This window comes from Pseudonaja textilis, chromosome Z, assembly GCF_049901715.1.
Source record: "Pseudonaja textilis isolate UNSWEBS1 chromosome Z, rPseTex1.2, whole genome shotgun sequence".
Taxonomy (NCBI): Eukaryota; Metazoa; Chordata; class Lepidosauria; order Squamata; family Elapidae; genus Pseudonaja; species Pseudonaja textilis.
Window position 1 is genome coordinate 9,319,997 of NC_142008.1, and position 18,841 is coordinate 9,338,837.

Consider the following 18,841-nt stretch of genomic DNA (forward strand, 5'->3'; position numbering starts at 1 on the left):
TCATTAGGTGTAAATATTACTTACTGTACAACACATTTAAACTTAAATTGGATAGACGGCCTTGAAATACTATGAAAATATAATGTGGCTTCTAAAAGAGGATATTTCAGAAAAAAATCCAAAATAATCTAATAATCATTTATTTTCCCACCCAAGCCATAGATACAAGTGGATAATAGGGTTATAATTTTTGTTTTTTTGTTAAGGTCTATGGTGCCGCTCCTTCAAGTAATTTCACGTGGTTCCCCAATGTCGTTAGAAGATTCTAGTCGGATCATTCCTCTCTTCTACCTTTTTAGCTCCTTATTTAGTCACTCACTTATTTCTATCCATGATAATGAATTCTTTGGTGACCCTATAGAAGGTAAGGGCGTCATCACCTGTGGATTTTCTCTCAGAACTCATAATAACATCATTATAAATATTCATATTAGATGTCCTCCATTTGAAAACATAAAAATGTTTTTTTAAATTTTTTTTGAATATACACTTTGAATTAGTTAATATTTTATTGTTTAATTGTAAAAATTGCTTTGTTCTCTTTGTATTTTAATTTTCTAATCTGGAAATGGACACAGGTTATAATGTAAAATACAAGGTTCGAAAAGGTCTACAAAACAGATGAGCCCTTAAAGGTAGTCCTTGGGTTACAATGGCAATTTGAACTGGAATTTCTATGGCTTAGCTGAAGTCACCACATTACCACATTGCTTAGTAGTGGCAATTCCTGAAGCTTTGGTTACTGTCATTAAGAGAGAACCATGCAAGTTTTAAGTGAAGATTTCACATGATCGCAACTTCTGACTTCTTGCTGGCTTCTCCGTTGACTTTGGGGAATGTTGCAAATTGCACTCAATGTAAATGCAGCTCACTGCAACATAATTGTGAACTGGGCACTGAGCACCTGAATTGTGATCATGTGACTGTGGGGACATTGTAATTGCTGGAACTCTAAGCAGTGATTATAACCTGAAGACTATCTCGGATTAAATATAGCTTCCTAGAAAACTTTTGCTGTCTTTCTTTTGGGGTCTTCAGGCAGGCAGAAAATAAAAAAGAGTTATGGATCTTCCGGTATTTTGCAAATAGGCTTGTTGTATAGATCTGGTTTAAGGAAATCATAAGATGTAGTTAAGTTGCTGCTGAAATATCTCTGTTAATATGATAGGCAATGTTTATTAGATTACACTGGGGCGAAGAATAGGCATAGATAGATTTTATTATTTCAACAGTACAGGGACAAGCAAGTATCTTCTAGATATTTGGATTACAATTTTAATCCAACCCACGTAGGATGGTTGATAGCAAGGCATTGTGAGAATAGCACGTTCAAAACTTGAGAAAGAATCTTTGCCTATACTATGATATTTGATTTATTAGATGTTAATTCTGCACCATTATTGTATATTCATATTATTTTATCTTTTGCTTAGAATCGTAGCTTGGCCACAATGCTAAACCATAAAGTGGTTGACTTGTTTTTGGATTATTGTGATGAATGAATTCACACAATGCAAACCAGACCACCATGGATTGATCAACAAGCTATACTTCTAAAAAATCCTATTAAAGTACTATGTGATAATTCAAAGAGCACAACGCTATATTCTTCAGTGTGTCCTTAAGCATGTTTTGTATTTTCTACAGTTGTAGGTCAAAGACAATCATCAATGATGCCTTTTACATTAGAAGAACTGGTCACGTTATCACGCTGTCTTCGCGATGCTTGTTTAGGAATTATTAAATTGGCATATCCAGAAACCAAGCCAGAGGTTCGTGAAGAATATATTGCAGCATTTAGAAGTATTGGAGTCACTACAAATACAGAAATGCAGCAATGCATCCAAACTGAACAGAAGCGGTGGATTCAGCTCTTTAAGGTATACAGGGTTGATTCATAGAGAATGGCTCAAAAAGAATTTTCTTTTTTCATTCATATGGAGGAACAGGTAATTGCAGATCTAGAGGGAGAACATTTAATTTGTTATGCAATGTCTCCAACTCTGATTCTGTCATAATTTTCTTCAACTTTGATGCTTTTTGTTATGATATGTACAGAATTACCCTTGAGTAACAAGGATATGCACATGGAAACGTTTATGAGAGTAGTTATGAATAATTATTCAGCCACACACAGATACACTAAATTGAGTTAAAGTTTACTTTAAGAAATAGCACAGTCCAATAAATGGTCCAGGTCATATACGTTTTACAGTCCAAAGAATATCCAATTACAAAGTCTTCTTACCAGTTGCCTTTGTCATTTACAGTAAACAAAAATATCAAAGTATAAGCACAGCTTAGATAGCAACAGAATGTCAGAGATACAGAATATCAGAGAAACAGAATGTCAGAGAGAGCAAGCCATGATCTCTAGCTCTCTCTTATGGCAATTCACAATACAATCAACCAATCGGAACATAGTACAAATCAATACAGTAACTTTGTATTAAAGCTACAAACATACATTGTTGGATTCCTAACACTTTTTATGTGCCTTCAGCTCTCAAAATTCTCAGCAGGCTTGCTGGCTGGGAAACTTTGGGTGTTGAAAGAGATTATGGTAAAAATGTGTTCATATTTTTTTAAAGAGTGGATTTCTTAAGAAGCTTCTATGTCAAAAGAGAATTTAAAATGAAAATTTAAGCTTTTCGGATTTAGCAGCTGATATTTGATATGTATTCAAGAGGTTCTTGCAGTTTTTAAGAAACAATTTGGCCTTTGCAGAATGGATTCCAATGCATTTATTGTCACATATTTATACATAAGATATTTAGATCTGAATATACTGTTCTCAGGATAAAACTTCAGAGATGGAAAACTAAATTACCACAGACCCTTTGTTTTAAGGGGAAATGTGCACATGTTCAGTATGGGTTCAGGTGAGGTTACACTCGTGATCCTTGATCCAAGCTGGCTAATACTTGGTGAGCTTCATTATTTCCTCACAGCATACTTCAGGTCTTTGGATAATTCACTGAGATCCTTTGGGAGCTCTTACCCTATTAAATATATTAGTAATTTGGTCTGTGATGTCATGTAAGCCATTTGAGCATTTTTAAACTTCTAAAATTGAGGAAGCTGATAGGCAGAATTAACATATTAGAAGAGCTGCATATTAGACAATTACTTGTATTTTTCCCATATGGAGGAGACCTTGGGGAAGGAATGGATAAACCAGTAAGGGAGGACGAATGGCAATTCAATCTAGAGAAGGAACGAGAAAGGATGTGAAAATTATCCCAACGTGATTCTGTTTGGTATAAATTAGAGAAGAGAGAAATTCTGATAGACTTTTAATTTTATAATTACCACCTAGAGCTGTGATGGCGAACCTATGGCATGCGTGCCGGAAATGGCACGCAGAGCCATTACTGCTGGCATGCGAGCACTTGCCCCCAAAACATGTATTGCACATGCATGCGTGCCGCCTGCCGAACAGCTGATTGTCGGGTATCTGGTACGCATGTGCAGGGGTGCTGCGCTGCACAGGAGACGTGCGCATGCACAGAAGCATGCGGTGCATGTGGGGTTCATGTGCACATGCACAGAAGCGCAGGTCACATGAGTCACATGGGTTGCTCGCACATGTGCAGGAGGCATGGACCCCCTGCACGCATTGCCTTCCGGGTGATGGCACACGAGCACAAGCAGGCAAGCACATGCACAATGATTGGTACAGTAGTCCAAAAAGGTTAGCCACCACTGGCCTAGAGTAATAAAGTAGGATTCCTGGAATCTCTATGGTGTCTGTTTCTTGACTGACCTAATTTGAACAGTTGGTATTACCATTTTCTAAAGATTGTCCATGGCAGCTAAGATAGCTCAAAAATATTTTTGAATTAAACTTTTCTATAATAATCACTATATGTTTATGTAGTTTATTATTTTCCAACCTCCCAGTGATACACATTAAGGCTGTAGGGTAGCAATTCGGGATATAACCGTTTCATAAGAGAGTGCTTGACTTGTCATGAAATGTCTGCAGCAAACACTCACAGTCAGCTAAAACTACTCATTAAAGGAGTGGAAGCAGAAGAAATGCATTTTCCAAATTAAATGCTAGATTTACAGTCCGTTTAATACCAGCGACCTCTTGCACACTAATGTTCAGTTCGAGTCATCAGCTGTTCCTTTAGGTCTTTTATCACTGTTTTTGTCAAGCTATCTATTTAATTGAAAGAAGTTAATTGAATGAAAATGATCAACTAAGCTTGTATTAATATTGCTAATGGAACTTTCTTCTTGGCCACGTTTGGAGAAAAATGTCAAGTTAGACTTTAGGAAAGACCCATTAATGCTTGCACTTAACCTGATGGGCTAATTAAGGAATGCTTATTCATTCTACAAGTCTACAATAGCTTCTATCCCACCCATTTTGTCTGATTTTTACAAAACATTTAACTTATGAGCAATGAACATTATAGACATTAGTAGCAATGAGAGTAGCTGATAATGTTTTGATTGTGTTGAATATTGTACAAAAGCAGGGCAAGATACTATGGAGATGTAATAAAAAATTGCAATTTTAATTACTTATCCATTTGTTATCTGGTAAAGTTTACAATCTCTGAATATAGACCCAGTATGCTTACATATTACAGAAATGTGAAGTGCTCTGGTGTTAATGCCAGTTTTTCTCAAGCTGATGTCCTCCAAAGATATTGGCCCAATGGCACATGATGGCTGGGAATTTTGGGAACTTAAATCCAAAATTCTTGCTATAAACACAGTTTGTGATGTGCTGTGCATCCAGCGAGCTTACTGTTTTGAAATCCGCAAGATGAGCTATATTTACTTAGAATATTACCAGTAAGTATAATTGGTCAAATCTGAAAAAAAAAACAATGTGTGGAATGATGAATGGTATGCAGCAAAAAGTCAGTTGTAGAGTTAGTAAATATAAAACAAAAATTAGCACGTGTTTGTGTTTGTATAATTATTTTGTTTTGTATGCATATTTATTAAAAAATTGAGCTGTGCAAGATTTGTCTCAAAATATATTTTGAGTAGCATGAATAATTTCTGTAGTATGTGTATACAGAAGAAGAGATGCAAATGAAACATATAAACTTTAATGTTTGCTTGTGACAAAATAAACGTTCATCTTTCAATAATATTCATGTGATTCACAACAAACATATTTGAGAAGGTCAGATATGTCCTATCTGTAGCGGGTAAGTAGACAAATGAAAACGAATACATATTGGTTATCTAATAGCAAGTCCTTTCATGATGATCTATTTTTTCCTTTTCAAAATGTGTGTACAGACTTAGTTATCACAAAAAAGAGTGAAAGACATTCTCAATCTTTAAATACCTCCTAGTTCTTCTCAAATTAATTACCTTCAAATGCTTAAAACTGCATATACCAATATCATGATTATTTTATGGGATTAGTGCAGTCAAAATGTTAGCTAATGTTTATTGAAGTTTACAAAGGGTTAGATATTTATGGATTTTTTTTTACATAAATGCAGAAGAAGCCATGTTAAAGCTTGTGGAAATTAAGCATATAAAATTACCAGTTTTTAACAGTATTTCAGAACAAAATGTACTTTGCAGTTAAATGCCACCACCAAAATGAATTGCTTTTGAGTCCATTCATCTTAATGGATAATCTTGATACAATGTTATATTTAATAATGGGATTGATTATTTTAAGGTTGTGTTTCAGTTTTGTTCACAACTATTTTTTAAAACATAATTAGTATTATTAGAAAAATGCGGAAGACTCCTTTATCCTAGCAGTGGATAGACAATGGCTAAAATGATGATGATGAACTAATTATTAACTTTGCCAATACTTAGTTTAATTATTTAAATAGTTGGTATTTTTTTCCATAAAATTTGTCCAGTGTCTGGGATAGTTGAGGAACATACTTGATTTTGACCCAAAGTTACAGAGGGGGATTTGTTCTCTATGTTCTGGAATCAGCCATAATGGCTAGGGATCTGGGATGTTGAAACCCAAGAGATCTTGTGAGAATCTGATTGAGAAAAAGTGAGCTCCAATCAGATTCTCCATCTGTTAGTCTCTCTCTTTCTCACATACAGAAATTTAATATCTCTGTATTAGATACAAATACAAATTCTGTTTATAGTTGATTCTTGTTTTCTGTCTTGCTGCATAAAAATACTTCATAATGGCTGTTTTAACCATCTAGGTAATCACTAATTTAGTGAAAATGCTGAAATCTAGAGATACAAGAAGGAATTTTTGCCCACCAGATCATTGGCTATCATTACAAGAAAACATTAGAGCAGATAAGGTAATATAGATTCCTTTTTATTTTAAAAAAACAGAGCTTTTTTCATATTGAATTTACACATTTAAGCTATTTTTATATCTAAATGTTGGAATTTCTTAAAAATTAACATGCATACCAAATAGTTTACTTTTAAGGTTTCAGCCCAAGACATTTAACCATCATATTTAATGTACTGCTAGGTTACACAGCTTTACGTGCCATCAGCCAGACATGTGTGGAGAGTGAGGAGAATGGGAAGGATAGGACCCTTGCAGTCAACTTTGGATGGTAAGAAATGGTTTGTTGTTGAAACTAACCTGTGCAGGAGACAGCTACTCAATATCAGATTTGGTTGCAAATTGGGTGCATTTCTATTTTTTATTTAAATAATGGTATCTCTCTGAAAAAGAGACTAATCTTTCTCTAAAAATGACCCATGAAGGTCTTAGAATGAAAAAAGATGCAGTTACAATGATTGTGTGAAGATGGATGCATAACAGTGTCCTTTTGATTTGTTTAATTCCACTTGACTCCTCATGAGTTAAACACAATTAGTGTGAAAGAGTCATTGACTTGTATGTGACCACGATACTTGTGCTTTCTCATTTACTTAAAGGCAAGCTCTTTTGTTTCTAAATGCCTTATGTATTGATGACTCAATCCCATATTTCTCTTCAAATAAATAACTGTTGATGGGGCAGTCTGGATAAAATTGACTAATTGGCTAGAATAATTGAACCGCTGAAGTTTACCTTTGCTGTACATGCAGTTTCTCTTTTCAAAATGCTTTTAACCCGTAGTGTAATCAATTGCCTATCTTGACTAATTGAAAATGTTTGCTGAAAATTTATAAAATGCTTGCAAGTTGAAATACCAAAAATTGCTGTTTACTGAAGTTATCGCTCTTGCAAGGTTCATTTTGCAATGAAGATATTCTTTGGAATTGATCTAATTAAAATAACTTGAAGATTAGAAGTGTAACATTTCTTGCCAGATTGTTCTTAAAAAAGAAACCAGACTTTTTTTTGCAGTTTACCTTATTTTAGTGATAATGCACAGCTCTTTCAGGAATATTTATCATTGTTCCACATAGTCCTTGAATGTGTTTTTTGATATGCAACATTCATATTTTCAAAATAATTCTTGTTTTGAGAAATTTCATTTTCAGCTATTCTTGTGGGCTCACACTGTTTTTGTTAAGTTTACTCTTCACTTTCCTTTCACACTTCCCTTTATTTTACATCAACTCCCAGTGTCTTGATTTACATTCACAATTCATTCTAAAGTTCTGTTGCTGTACTAAGATAGCCATTTAAATGACTTTTACCCCATTTTATGACTTTTCTTCCAGAATTGTTAAGTGAATCACTCAATTGTTAAGTTAGGAACACAGTTGTTAAGTGAATCTGGCTTTCCCATTGACTTTGCTTGTCAAAAGGTTTCAAAAGGTGCTCATGTGACCCTAGGAACCTGCAACTGTCGTAAATATGAATCAGTTGCCAAGCATCTTAATTTTTATCATGTGACCATGGGAGTACTGCACTGCTCGCAATTGTGAAAAATTGTCATATCACTTTTTTCAGTGCCCTTGTAATTTCGACCAGTCACTAAACAAATGGATGTAAGTTGAAGACTACCTGTAATTCAAACTATATGGAGAACTCCAGGTTGTCCATTCCTGCTGTATGTAGTATTGTCCTCATCAGTTGAGGAAGAATGGAAAAGAGCATATGTACTACACAATAAAGCTAAATTCTGATTTCTTTGTTTAAAAGTGGGACTGGATCCAGCCCCTCTTTCTGTGTCGGAGGAGCGACAGCTTGCAATATTGACAGAACTGCCTTTCGTGGTTCCTTTTGAAGAAAGAGTAAAGGTACTTTATCTTTTTCAAACCTTGTAATTTTTAACAAAGTTTTAAATATTGCTGAAGTATATTCTTGATAAAGGTGTGCATAACATTTCAGAATTGAAATGTTTCTTCTGTTCTTATTTCTGCTCTGGTGCTGCTATTTTGAAATTACTGGCTGAACTTGAAGATATTTTTATGTAGTCAAGACCAGTCCATTTCAAATTCGGAGCAACTATTTCAAATTTTAAATATTTTGAATTTTTGCTCACCAATTTAAGTCTTGAGCTATGTACGCCATGGAAGAAAGCATACATATGTCTCTTGCCCATAGGAGATTGATTGCAGAACTTTTAGTGAGGGCTAAATTTTGCAAGCTCAGCATCTCAGTTCCATGGTTGGAGGAGATTAGAATGTTTTTGTATCTTACTCCAAATATTAAAACCAGCCTGAATTAGTTTAATATAATTTTTGTAGTTAAAGTGACTGTGGTATTGAACAGTACCAATATTACATTTGTATTAGAAGCTTGGTTTTCTATTCAGTCACAAAGGTAGCCTTTAGATCAAGAAAGATTACACATTTTTAAAAAAGATTTTTAAAAAAGGTGTTTCGAGCTACAGTTCTTGCATCGAATTGCAGGTGGAATTGTGTTTGCATTTCTTGGAATTCAGTTTGCTAATTGGTGATGTGTAACCTTTATTGATCTAAATACTACCTTTGTGACTGGATAGAGAATTAAGGTTCTAACACAAATATACACCGCACCCATTCATATGTCATTTTGCATGTAATTGAGCAGAAGTCATGAGAGCGTTTGCCATTCATTGGCACGGCAGGAAGTATTTGTAGAAAATGGTGGCTGCAGCATTTTCAGTGGTAGCAGATAAAAATGGTATTAGCAAATGAGAAACTGATAAATATCACCCAGTAGAAGGAAGTAGGGAATCTTGGCCAATCACAGCCATGAAATGATTTGGTGAGTTCTATCTGCAAATCTTAGTTATCTTTTGTTGGGCTTCTGGAATAGTTTGTATTGATTTTTTTTAAAAAAATCTAGGTCATACCCATACATTGTTTAAAATTTTGTAATTTAGATTTTTGAGGATATGAGTGATCATCGTATGAACTAGGTTTTATCATCATTTTCATTTAAAAATTAACAGCATAAACTTCTGTTGATGCTACAGCTTTCAGCTAATTAGCAAACTGAATTCCAAGAATTGTGCTGCTGTCAACATGTACTTATACTATAAGGGAAATGGAAGATAGTTTCATGAGAGATATAAATCACTGTTATTGAAAAGGACATTGATAAATATAGGGGAAATGTATTGCTTATTTCATGTGGAAGTATTGGAAGTGGCAAGAGTCTTGCAACTTTAAGTTTTTGTTCATGTGTTAGCTTCTTAGTGCAAGCTTTTCTATGTAAAGGCATGTAAAATACTACTTGAAACAAAGTCTTAATATCTTAGCTCTATGTAATGAAATTGAAATGCTACTGAATTGTATTGAAAATCCATACTTTAAGTGTAATTACTTTCCCTTTCATGACTTACTCCATACAAGATTTTTCAAAGACTGATCTATGCGGACAAGCAGGAAGTACAAGGAGAAGGTTCATTTCTGGATGGAATTAACGTTACCATCAGAAGAAATTATATTTATGAAGATGCATACGACAAACTTTCTCCTGAAAATGGTAAGGTATTTATAAATTGATCAAATGGTTTATCTTGGGAACTATAAATTTTTTTAATTGGAACACATAGAAAGCTTAGATTGGGGGATATTAGACAGAAGACTGATATGTTGTAACAAGTTGTAAAACTTTAAACATTCTATGTGTTTGAGAGGTTTTTTTTTTAAAAAAGAGATAATAGTTTACAATGGTGGAACTATTTTATAGCAGCATTTTAAAGCTTTTCTTTTAGATTATTAAAAAACCTGTTGGGTAATTAATCTTGAACAGACAGAATATTTATTTACTAGAAATTATTACATTCCACCTTTTCATAGAGGAGAGCTAGGTGACATGCATAATGCTGCAGCCTCAGATTTTCCATGCAACAACAGCTTTGTGACATGGTCCAAGTGAGCATGATGATGAACCTGAAATAATCTAGGCATTTCCACGGGTGGGGTGGACTAGAATTTCCTGAGTCTTGGAGGTTTACTGCTATATGTCACTGGCTTTCTACTTTTCATTACTCAGATTTTCACTATCTGATTTATATGATGCCATTTATCTTAGTTCCCCCCCAAAAATAAAGTAATCAGAAAATTTGTGAAATCTGTAGAAAAGTCAGTCATGAAATTAAAAGCTTGTTTGAAACCCTGGAATGCATTAAAATACAGATTGATTTATATCTATATAAGGAAACAGACATGATTTATCTGTTCCTACAATCTTGAGTAAAACAGCAAATTTACACTAAATGTTTTAGGCTGCTTTTAAGGCACAGTTAGAAATTATTTCTTGCCATAGTCAGATCTCATATTCTTGGTAGCCAGCTTTTAAAGAAGATGCTATCTATAGGAGGAAATAGTTGTATGAATGTTAACAATAATTTTAACAGTTGAACTATTTTCTTTAGAACGTTACAATAAATTATTTGTAACGGAATGAAAATGGCCTTGGAAAATGGGGGGCGAGGAAGAGATGCTTATAACGATTTGTGAGAAACAGACAGAAAAAAAGAAACTTGGGAATTATCTGCTGCAATTTATCAGGCAGTATAAAGACAGAACCGGAAATGTGTACTTTCAAAGTTTCAAGATTGATGTAATTTCTTCTCCCTCCATCTTCCAAGGTCATTCTCATATTCCATTACGGTATTGCATATTCTGTGGGTGTAAATTCTCATCTTATGTGAATGTGGGATCCAGAATCTCCTGAAAAAGATTCTGATATTTACCAGACTAAATGTTGGAACAAGTTACTAATGGACAAATGAACTATTCTGATATATTGGAAAAAAATTGGATAAGAATATTGGCTTAGTTTTCTAGATGAAAGGGAAATGACTCTGGAGCAAAATGTGTGTTATTTTCCTGTGTCAAAACATTTGGATAGATGTATACATGTTTTAAAGGTCAAACAGTACTGTACAAAAATATGTGGAAGCTTGAACAGAAAACTAAGGGCTAAATATAAAACGTATTAACATAGAAGGAGGATAGATATAAGTTAAGACTAGTTAGTTGGTTGCTTTGTCATCTTCTTTGATGTAGCCTCTGCATGTAAATTCTTAGCGTAAAGCATAGATAGAAAATGGATGCCTCCAGGTATTTATAGACTATGGCTTCCACCAGTCCCAACAAACTGAGGAACGGTCAGTGTTCTTTAAGGTTTAGCCAATAGAGTTGGAGGACCACAAATGAATATTCTAGAAAGGAACTATGAGCTTTGAAGAAAAAACTACACTATATGGCTTTCAATTCATATTTCAGGAGTTAATATTTAATTTTTTTGGTTGTAAATTGTTTTGATTTGAACTAGGAATGAGTGGGGTGGAACTATAGCAATATGCAATTTTCCGTGTTGCTGAGAGTAAATGGAGTTGGTAGGTTTAGATAAATTTAAATACTATTTGATGTTTGCACAATCAATGTTTTGTGGATTTGGATGTATTTGTAATTATTATATCCATAATTTATTCTATAGTTTTCCTTTTATTTCTTCAGAACCTGATTTGAAAAAAAGGATTCGTGTTCATTTACTTAATGCCCATGGTCTGGATGAAGCTGGTATTGATGGGGGTGGAATATTCAGAGAATTTTTGAATGAACTACTTAAATCAGGATTTAACCCTAACCAGGGTTTTTTTAAAACCACTAATGAAGGATTGCTTTATCCAAATCCTGCCGCACAAATGCTTGTTGGAGGTTCTTATGCACGGCACTATTATTTTCTTGGGCGGATGCTTGGAAAGGTAAATAAATGCATGAATATATAAACTACTTGAATGCCGCAAAACACACACTGTGGTCGGTCAAGATTTAGAATAAAGTGGGTGACACAAGCAGGTTTGTATGTATTTCTTTTTTTTTGTTTCAAAAGATACATAGATTTTTATGTTTATGTGCTGTATTTTATCCCTCTGACAATTATGAAATTATTCATAACATTTTGAAGCAAGCACAAGGGGAATGCGAAAGAAACAGAAATAACTTTTTTAAGGAAAATTATATCTTGCATTTGTATCCATTAGTCTGATCTTTCCCTAGTAGTTATGCTTTTTAATAGCACTTGAAATGCTTGTTACTATCCAAGTAACAAATTGATAAAAAGGTTACTGAGTCTGTGAAAAATTTTAAAATGAGAAAAGTACAGGCTGTACAACTTGTTTAGCATGTTCAAAGACTGTATCTGTCTAATAATTTTGTTAGTAATTATAAAACATCAGAGTAGATAGGAAGAGACCTTGAGTTCTTCTCCCTCTTAGCCACAAAACCGAGCTGGGAGACTTTGGGACATTTTTACTCGTATTATCTCAAGATTCTATTTATTATAATACTTTTATTTCTATTGTATTTACAGCAGAATGGTGCACATCACACACCCATACAGTAATATGAAAGATGACAAAAAATAATATAGAGAACACCATCTGTGAATCAGAAAAAAGTAACTGCAGCTTAGAAAAAAATGTGTATTTTTTTAACCTTTTAAAATATTCACTAAGATAAAAATATACACTTACACAAATCCATATCTTTATCGGTAAAATTTTGATTTAGAAGTACCTGTTTTACAGTTCTGGTTACTGTGTTCATTTATTAAAGTTGTTAACCTCCAAATGAGCAGTGTACAATTTAAAATATTGTAGACCCATGTTGGTCTGTGGTGGCAAAATATGAGAAGGTATTTTGTATCATACTTATTCCAATTAATAAGTTTTTATTTGTTTTTATATTGTTTATTTTGTGCTTTTATTTGTTTGAATTATGCAAGTATGAGATAGGCCTCTATATAAATCAAATAAAAATAACTTGTGTTTTTTACTTTGGTGTAACTTAAGTATCATTCAGGTGCACATTCTCACATCTCTATAAATGATTGGGAAAGGTGAAAAATTGGTGGGGGGGCATACTTCTTTGTACATATGCAGAATCAAGAGACATTTGCCTAGATGTTATCTTTTTAAACAAAAAAACTGTCTGATTGAGATAAACTGAATCATACATTAAACCTTGACATGAAAAGAACTTCTGATCTCTCAGAAGGTAGGAAATTTTTGCACTGTGTACTGTGTGTTTATGTAGGGGCAGGATGATGGTGTTATCTAATAATTAGCTATATTCAAGTGCAGAAACATCTATTAAGAGGCATTTGGCAAGAAGATAAGGCACGGTCTTATTGTTCAATCCATACCCTATTTTTCAACCCTGTTCAAATTGAGACTTTAGCTGAATAATTATTTATCCATTTATAAAAATGCTTCCATTTGCAAACTATTTTTTAAGGTGATTTGGTATGTTAATAAAAGTCCTTGTGGGAATAAATGGCCCATGTTATAAAAGAAGTGCCAGATTAAAGCAATTCCTCACTTGTATAAACAAAAAACTTGTGTTTATACTACAGTGTCACTGGAAGCGAAATATATTAAAATTGAATAATTTACATATATTTTATGTTTAGATAGTACTTCAACTTAAAAAAGTTCATTTAGTGACCTTTGAAGTTACAGCAGCACTGAAAAAAGTGACTTATAACCCTTTTTCAAATTTACAGCTGTTGCGGCATTTCCATGGTCATGTGATCAAAATTTGGATGCTTGGAACTGACAGGTTGCAGCGTTCTGAGGTTATATGATCAGTTTTTAGGTGACCTTCTGATAAGCAAAGTCAGTGAGGAAGCCAGATTCACTTAACAACCGTGTTGCTAATTTAACAGCTGCAGTGATTCACTTCACAACTGTGGCAATAAAAGTTGTAAAATGGAGGAAAACTCACTTAACACCTTCTTGTTTAGCAACACCTATTTTGAGCTCAATTGTGGTTATGCATCGAGGACTACCTCTACTGTATATATCTAACTTTATTTGCCATTTTTGTGTTTGAAAGCATTAGATTCCTTACAGCTTTTAAGAACTTCCTAATATGCAAAACCAAACTTTTTCTCTAATACTAATATTTCATAATGGAAATAAAGCAATATGATTTTTAATATAACTTCCAAGGAATGGGCGTCATTCTGAAAAAACAGATAATCCAATGAGCAATAGGCAATTAATATATTTTGAGCAAATAAACCTTCTGAGCTTGGTCTTTCAAATATAAAAGCTATGCTAACCTTTTCTCACTTAAATTAGATATCAAATAAACTTTTTTAAAGTTCAAAACTCATAATGCTAAAAAAAAAAATCTAAAAAAATGTAACTATCTTGTTTCACTTATTTACTAAACAGAAGCAGTATTAGTGTAATACACATAAATCCCTGCTGATTTGCAAAACTGACTAATATTCAGAAGGGCAAAAACTCAATAATATGCAACACATTTTAATTAACTCTAATTGAAATTTATTTATTTATTTTAAATTCAACTAATACTTTTCTGGATGGTAGATTCTTTTATATAACCAATTATCTTTTCATTACAAATTACTAAACTTAGTATCAGCATTTGTTAAGTATGTGTCCAGCATTAAAACACTGCTAAAAGTGTGGTATTTTAACACTAAATCTTTGAGAGTGAAAAGATTCTATTGATTGATTGTGATATTTATTGGGTCATAATGTATTTAAATTTTCTTTAATGCATATGTTAGCGATTGTTTACTGTGATAAAGTGCAGAAAGGTCTCTGTGAGCAATTCTGCATGGAAAGAATTACCTCATGTCAATGGTCACTTCTCAATTAAAAGTTCCATTAGCAGATGATTCCAGCTTCTGGTTTGTGTACTGATTGCATTTTATAGCTCCTAAATCAGGCTGCTTAGACAGGGAATAAATAAACAGTTAAAGTATGTGGTAATGGCATCCTGATCTTTTTTTTCTTTTTTTCTTTGGAAACACCTAGGTCCATTTAAGCCAATTAAGTTCAGAATATTTACTAAAATAAAAAATTGTGGCGTTTGAACTCTTACTGAAAATGAGTACTTTGCTAATTTGAAGATATTGATTCAGCTTGATACCTGTCTTCCCTGTTTAGATTAACGATAGTAACCTTCGCACAGCTTTAAAAAAATTATTTGTTTCACAGAGGTATATATTTATTCTGGTAACTTCCTTTCAAGGATTTCTCTTAATTCCACATGAGTATAAGAATTCTTTTTCAGAGGTTAATTCTAGAATTCTATTGCTGTATCACTATAGAGTTATTACCAATATACCTATCCAAGGTTCTAAAATAACATATATGGGTATTTGCACCTTCCAGTTGTGCATTTGAGACAAAAGTGAGCTGCTGGATTTGATATTAGCCAAGTCCAATCTGGTCCTTTCCAAATGTATTGGACAATGATTCTCATTATCCCTTGTTCTGCTGGAGACAATAAATTGGGCAGATAGAGATGGCAAAGTAGCTAATACAGGTAAACCTCAACTTAGGGCTAGTCAATGACAATTAAAAATTATGACAAACCTTCCCAGAGGGACTTATGATCCACTTTCAGAATTGTGATAGACATACATGCACAGGTAAAAATGGATTCAATTGTTCGAAGTTACAATTGCATTAAAAAGTACTAATGACAGGTTTATCACACTTAGAACCATTGCAGTAATCCCATGATCATGTGATCAAAATCCAGGAGCTTGGCAACTGACTCACATTTTTGACGGTTTCAGCAATGCAGGGCCATGTAATGCCCTTTTGTGACCTTCTGACAAGCACAGTCAATGGGGAAACCAGATTCACTTAACAACCGTGTTGCTAATTTAACAAATACAGTGATTCTCTTAACATCTGTGCGAAGAAAGAGCATAAAATGGAGAAAATTTTACTTAAAAACTGGGTCACTCAGCAATAGAAATTATGGCCTTAGTTGTGAATGTAAATTTAGGGCTATTTGTAATGTTGCTAATAATACAAGTAGTCCTTGACTTATGGCCACAATTAAGCCTAAGATTTCCATTGTAAGCAAGACAGTTATAAGTCACATCTCATTTTACAGTCGTTTTGCCACAGTTGTTAAGTGAAACAGTGCAGATGTTAAGTGATTCATGATTGTTAAGCAAATCCGGCTTCTCCCATTGACTGCTTGTCAAAAGCTGTCCGGGAAGGTCACAAATAGTGATCACATGACCTCAGGATAGTGCAGCCATCATAAACACATGTCAGTTTTCAAGTGTCTGAATCTTGATCTACATGGCCGTGGGGCTGCTTGAATGGTCATAAGTGTGAGAACTAGTCATAAGTCACTTTTTTCAATGCCATTGTAACTTTGGTCATTTAATGAATGGTTCTAAGGCAAGGACTACCATATACAAGTAGTTCTTGACCTATTACCACAATCAACCCAAAATTTATTTTGCTAAGTAAAAAATTGGTTAAGTGAGTTTTGCCCCATTTTATGACTTTTCTTGCTATCTTAAGTGAAGCACTGCAATTGCAGAGTTGTGAAGTGAATCTGGTTTCCCCATTGACTTTACTTGTCAGAAGGTCGCAAAAGGGGATTGCATGAACCCGGGCCACTGCAACAGTCATAAATATGAAGCAGTTGCCAAGCATCCCAATGTAAATCATGTGACCATGGGGATGTTGCAACCGTTATAAATATGAAAAATGATAAGTTACTTTTTTCAGTGCCTTTGCAACTGAATTGTCACTAAACAAACTGTTGTAAGTCGAGGACTACCTGTATAATGATAGAAGTATCAGGCTATTCTTATTTTCTGTTTACATGTCAAGTAATTTTTATTTTATGTAAGGCGTACATTCTAACATTTTGTGCCTCATCCTTTGGGAACATGAGTAGTTTGCTTTGAAATGTGTGTGTACTTTAATATTTGTTATCCAGTAAAGATATTTTAAAAACGGAACAAGAAAGCTCAGTTTTGTTAGTCTAAATGTTATGTAGGAGAACTTTTCCTACAATTAGAAAGATTTCTTTTTTTTTGCATATCTGGCACAACTATACTATGTTCTCTTGAAATTTTGCAGCTGAAGAGACTCCCTTTGTAGATACTTTTGTTTTTATCTTCTGTGATCTTAATATTCTTTTTTATATTTTTGTTCTCCCCGCCCCCCTGGTTATATCAAAAAGTGTCTTTTTGGCATTCTCTTATTTATAGCATTTATTTTTATATTTTCAGCTTGCCTAGTATGTAGGAATTAGGGAGCTTTGATCTCTGTTATTTATATAGGATTTAGCTTTCAATATAAAAATATTTCTCTCATAGTCAACTCCTTATGGCTGTAGAATTGGGCTCCCCTTTACATCAACTCCTTCCAGAAATGCTTTCTCAGTCACTAAAAATGATGGATTAAGAGGAAGTACAGACAATTCTCGACTTACATGTGATCATATGGCACTGAAAAAAATGACTTATGACCGGTTTTCAGTTATGACCTTTGCAACATCCCTATGATCATGTGATCAAAATTCAGATGCTTGGCCACTGGTTCATATTTATGACCATTCTTGTGCCCCAAGGTCATGTGGTCACTTTTGCGACCCTCTGACAAGCAATCAGTGAGGAAGCTAGATTCACTTAACAACCGGGTTATTAACTGCAGTGATTCACTTAATAACTGAGGCATGAAAGGTCATAAAATGGGGAAAAACTCAACAGAACTTTTTGGCTCAATTGTGGACATAAGTCAAGAACTACTTGTATTTTAAAGCCTGATTTTAGTGAATATGTTGGAAGATGTCTTAAGCAGGGCCATATCAGGGTTGTGTTTGACCTCAGTGGGCTGAGTGGGCATGGCTAAATGGGCATGACCAGCTCAATATTCTGCAGCCCCCTGCCAGCAAAAACAGAGCCCAGTGGGGTGGGGCCTGTGCACCTCCTTCCTGTGCCCCATTTTAGCTGGCAGAAACACCCTGGGCCAGTCCACCATTGTTTCCAGGGGGGCCCTGTGGGCCAGATCTAATCACCCTGCAGGCTGAATCCAGCCCGCTGGCCTTGAGTTTGATACCCCTATCTTAAGCAAAGATAATAGACTTCTGGGAGAAGGATAATAGCTTTTCCTTGTAGGGAGCCCCCACCCATCCCAGATGGTGCATAGGTTCTGTTTGGAACTTTAAAATGCACCATAGTAATGGTGCCCGCCAATTATAGTTGTAAGTCATGATCGTCATAAGGCAGATGGTTACATGATTGACCTGATTTTGCAGCTTTCCCCCCCCCATGGTCACTAAATGACTGTTGTCTTTAAGTAATTGACATGCACTTAAACTGGGGTCATGTGACCGTGGGAACTTCTGAACCATGTTGTAAGTTCTTTGTAACTTCAGTAACTCCTCAATCAGCTGTAGATTATATAGAGCTTTTTGAGAACTAGAAAAAGAAAAAGAAATGACTCTTGAAATATACTGTATGAATCCACTGTGGATCTGTGTGTAAAGTTTCAGAAGTACTGAGGGTAGGAATACTATGCACATTACTATCTATGCATTCTGGATCTAATGCTGAAAACAAATTGCATTAAAAAGTTTAAATTGTGCCCCTTGGGCAGGCAAAAGCTCATCAGTAGAGTTTCCTTTCAAATATGTTTTAATTAGAAAAGGAGATGTTTTCAAGGTGTGACTGATTTGTCCACAAAAACCTCCAGAAAAGTGGACATTTGTG

At 34.3% G+C, this 18,841-nt stretch overlaps 1 protein-coding gene across 2 annotated transcripts in view; it reads left to right on the forward strand.

Annotated features, from left to right (window-relative positions):
• UBE3C (ubiquitin protein ligase E3C) overlaps nucleotides 1–18,841 on the forward strand; it is a 74,789-nt gene that overhangs the window by 36,060 nt on the left and 19,888 nt on the right. For both annotated transcript variants that reach the window (XM_026718311.2, XM_087918105.1), the window contains exons 12-18: nucleotides 207–364; nucleotides 1,648–1,880; nucleotides 6,168–6,272; nucleotides 6,452–6,539; nucleotides 8,027–8,124; nucleotides 9,667–9,799; nucleotides 11,785–12,032. In XM_026718311.2, the coding sequence (XP_026574096.1) occupies nucleotides 207–364; nucleotides 1,648–1,880; nucleotides 6,168–6,272; nucleotides 6,452–6,539; nucleotides 8,027–8,124; nucleotides 9,667–9,799; nucleotides 11,785–12,032 (1,063 nt within the window). The remainder of the gene's footprint in view (nucleotides 1–206; nucleotides 365–1,647; nucleotides 1,881–6,167; nucleotides 6,273–6,451; nucleotides 6,540–8,026; nucleotides 8,125–9,666; nucleotides 9,800–11,784; nucleotides 12,033–18,841) is intronic.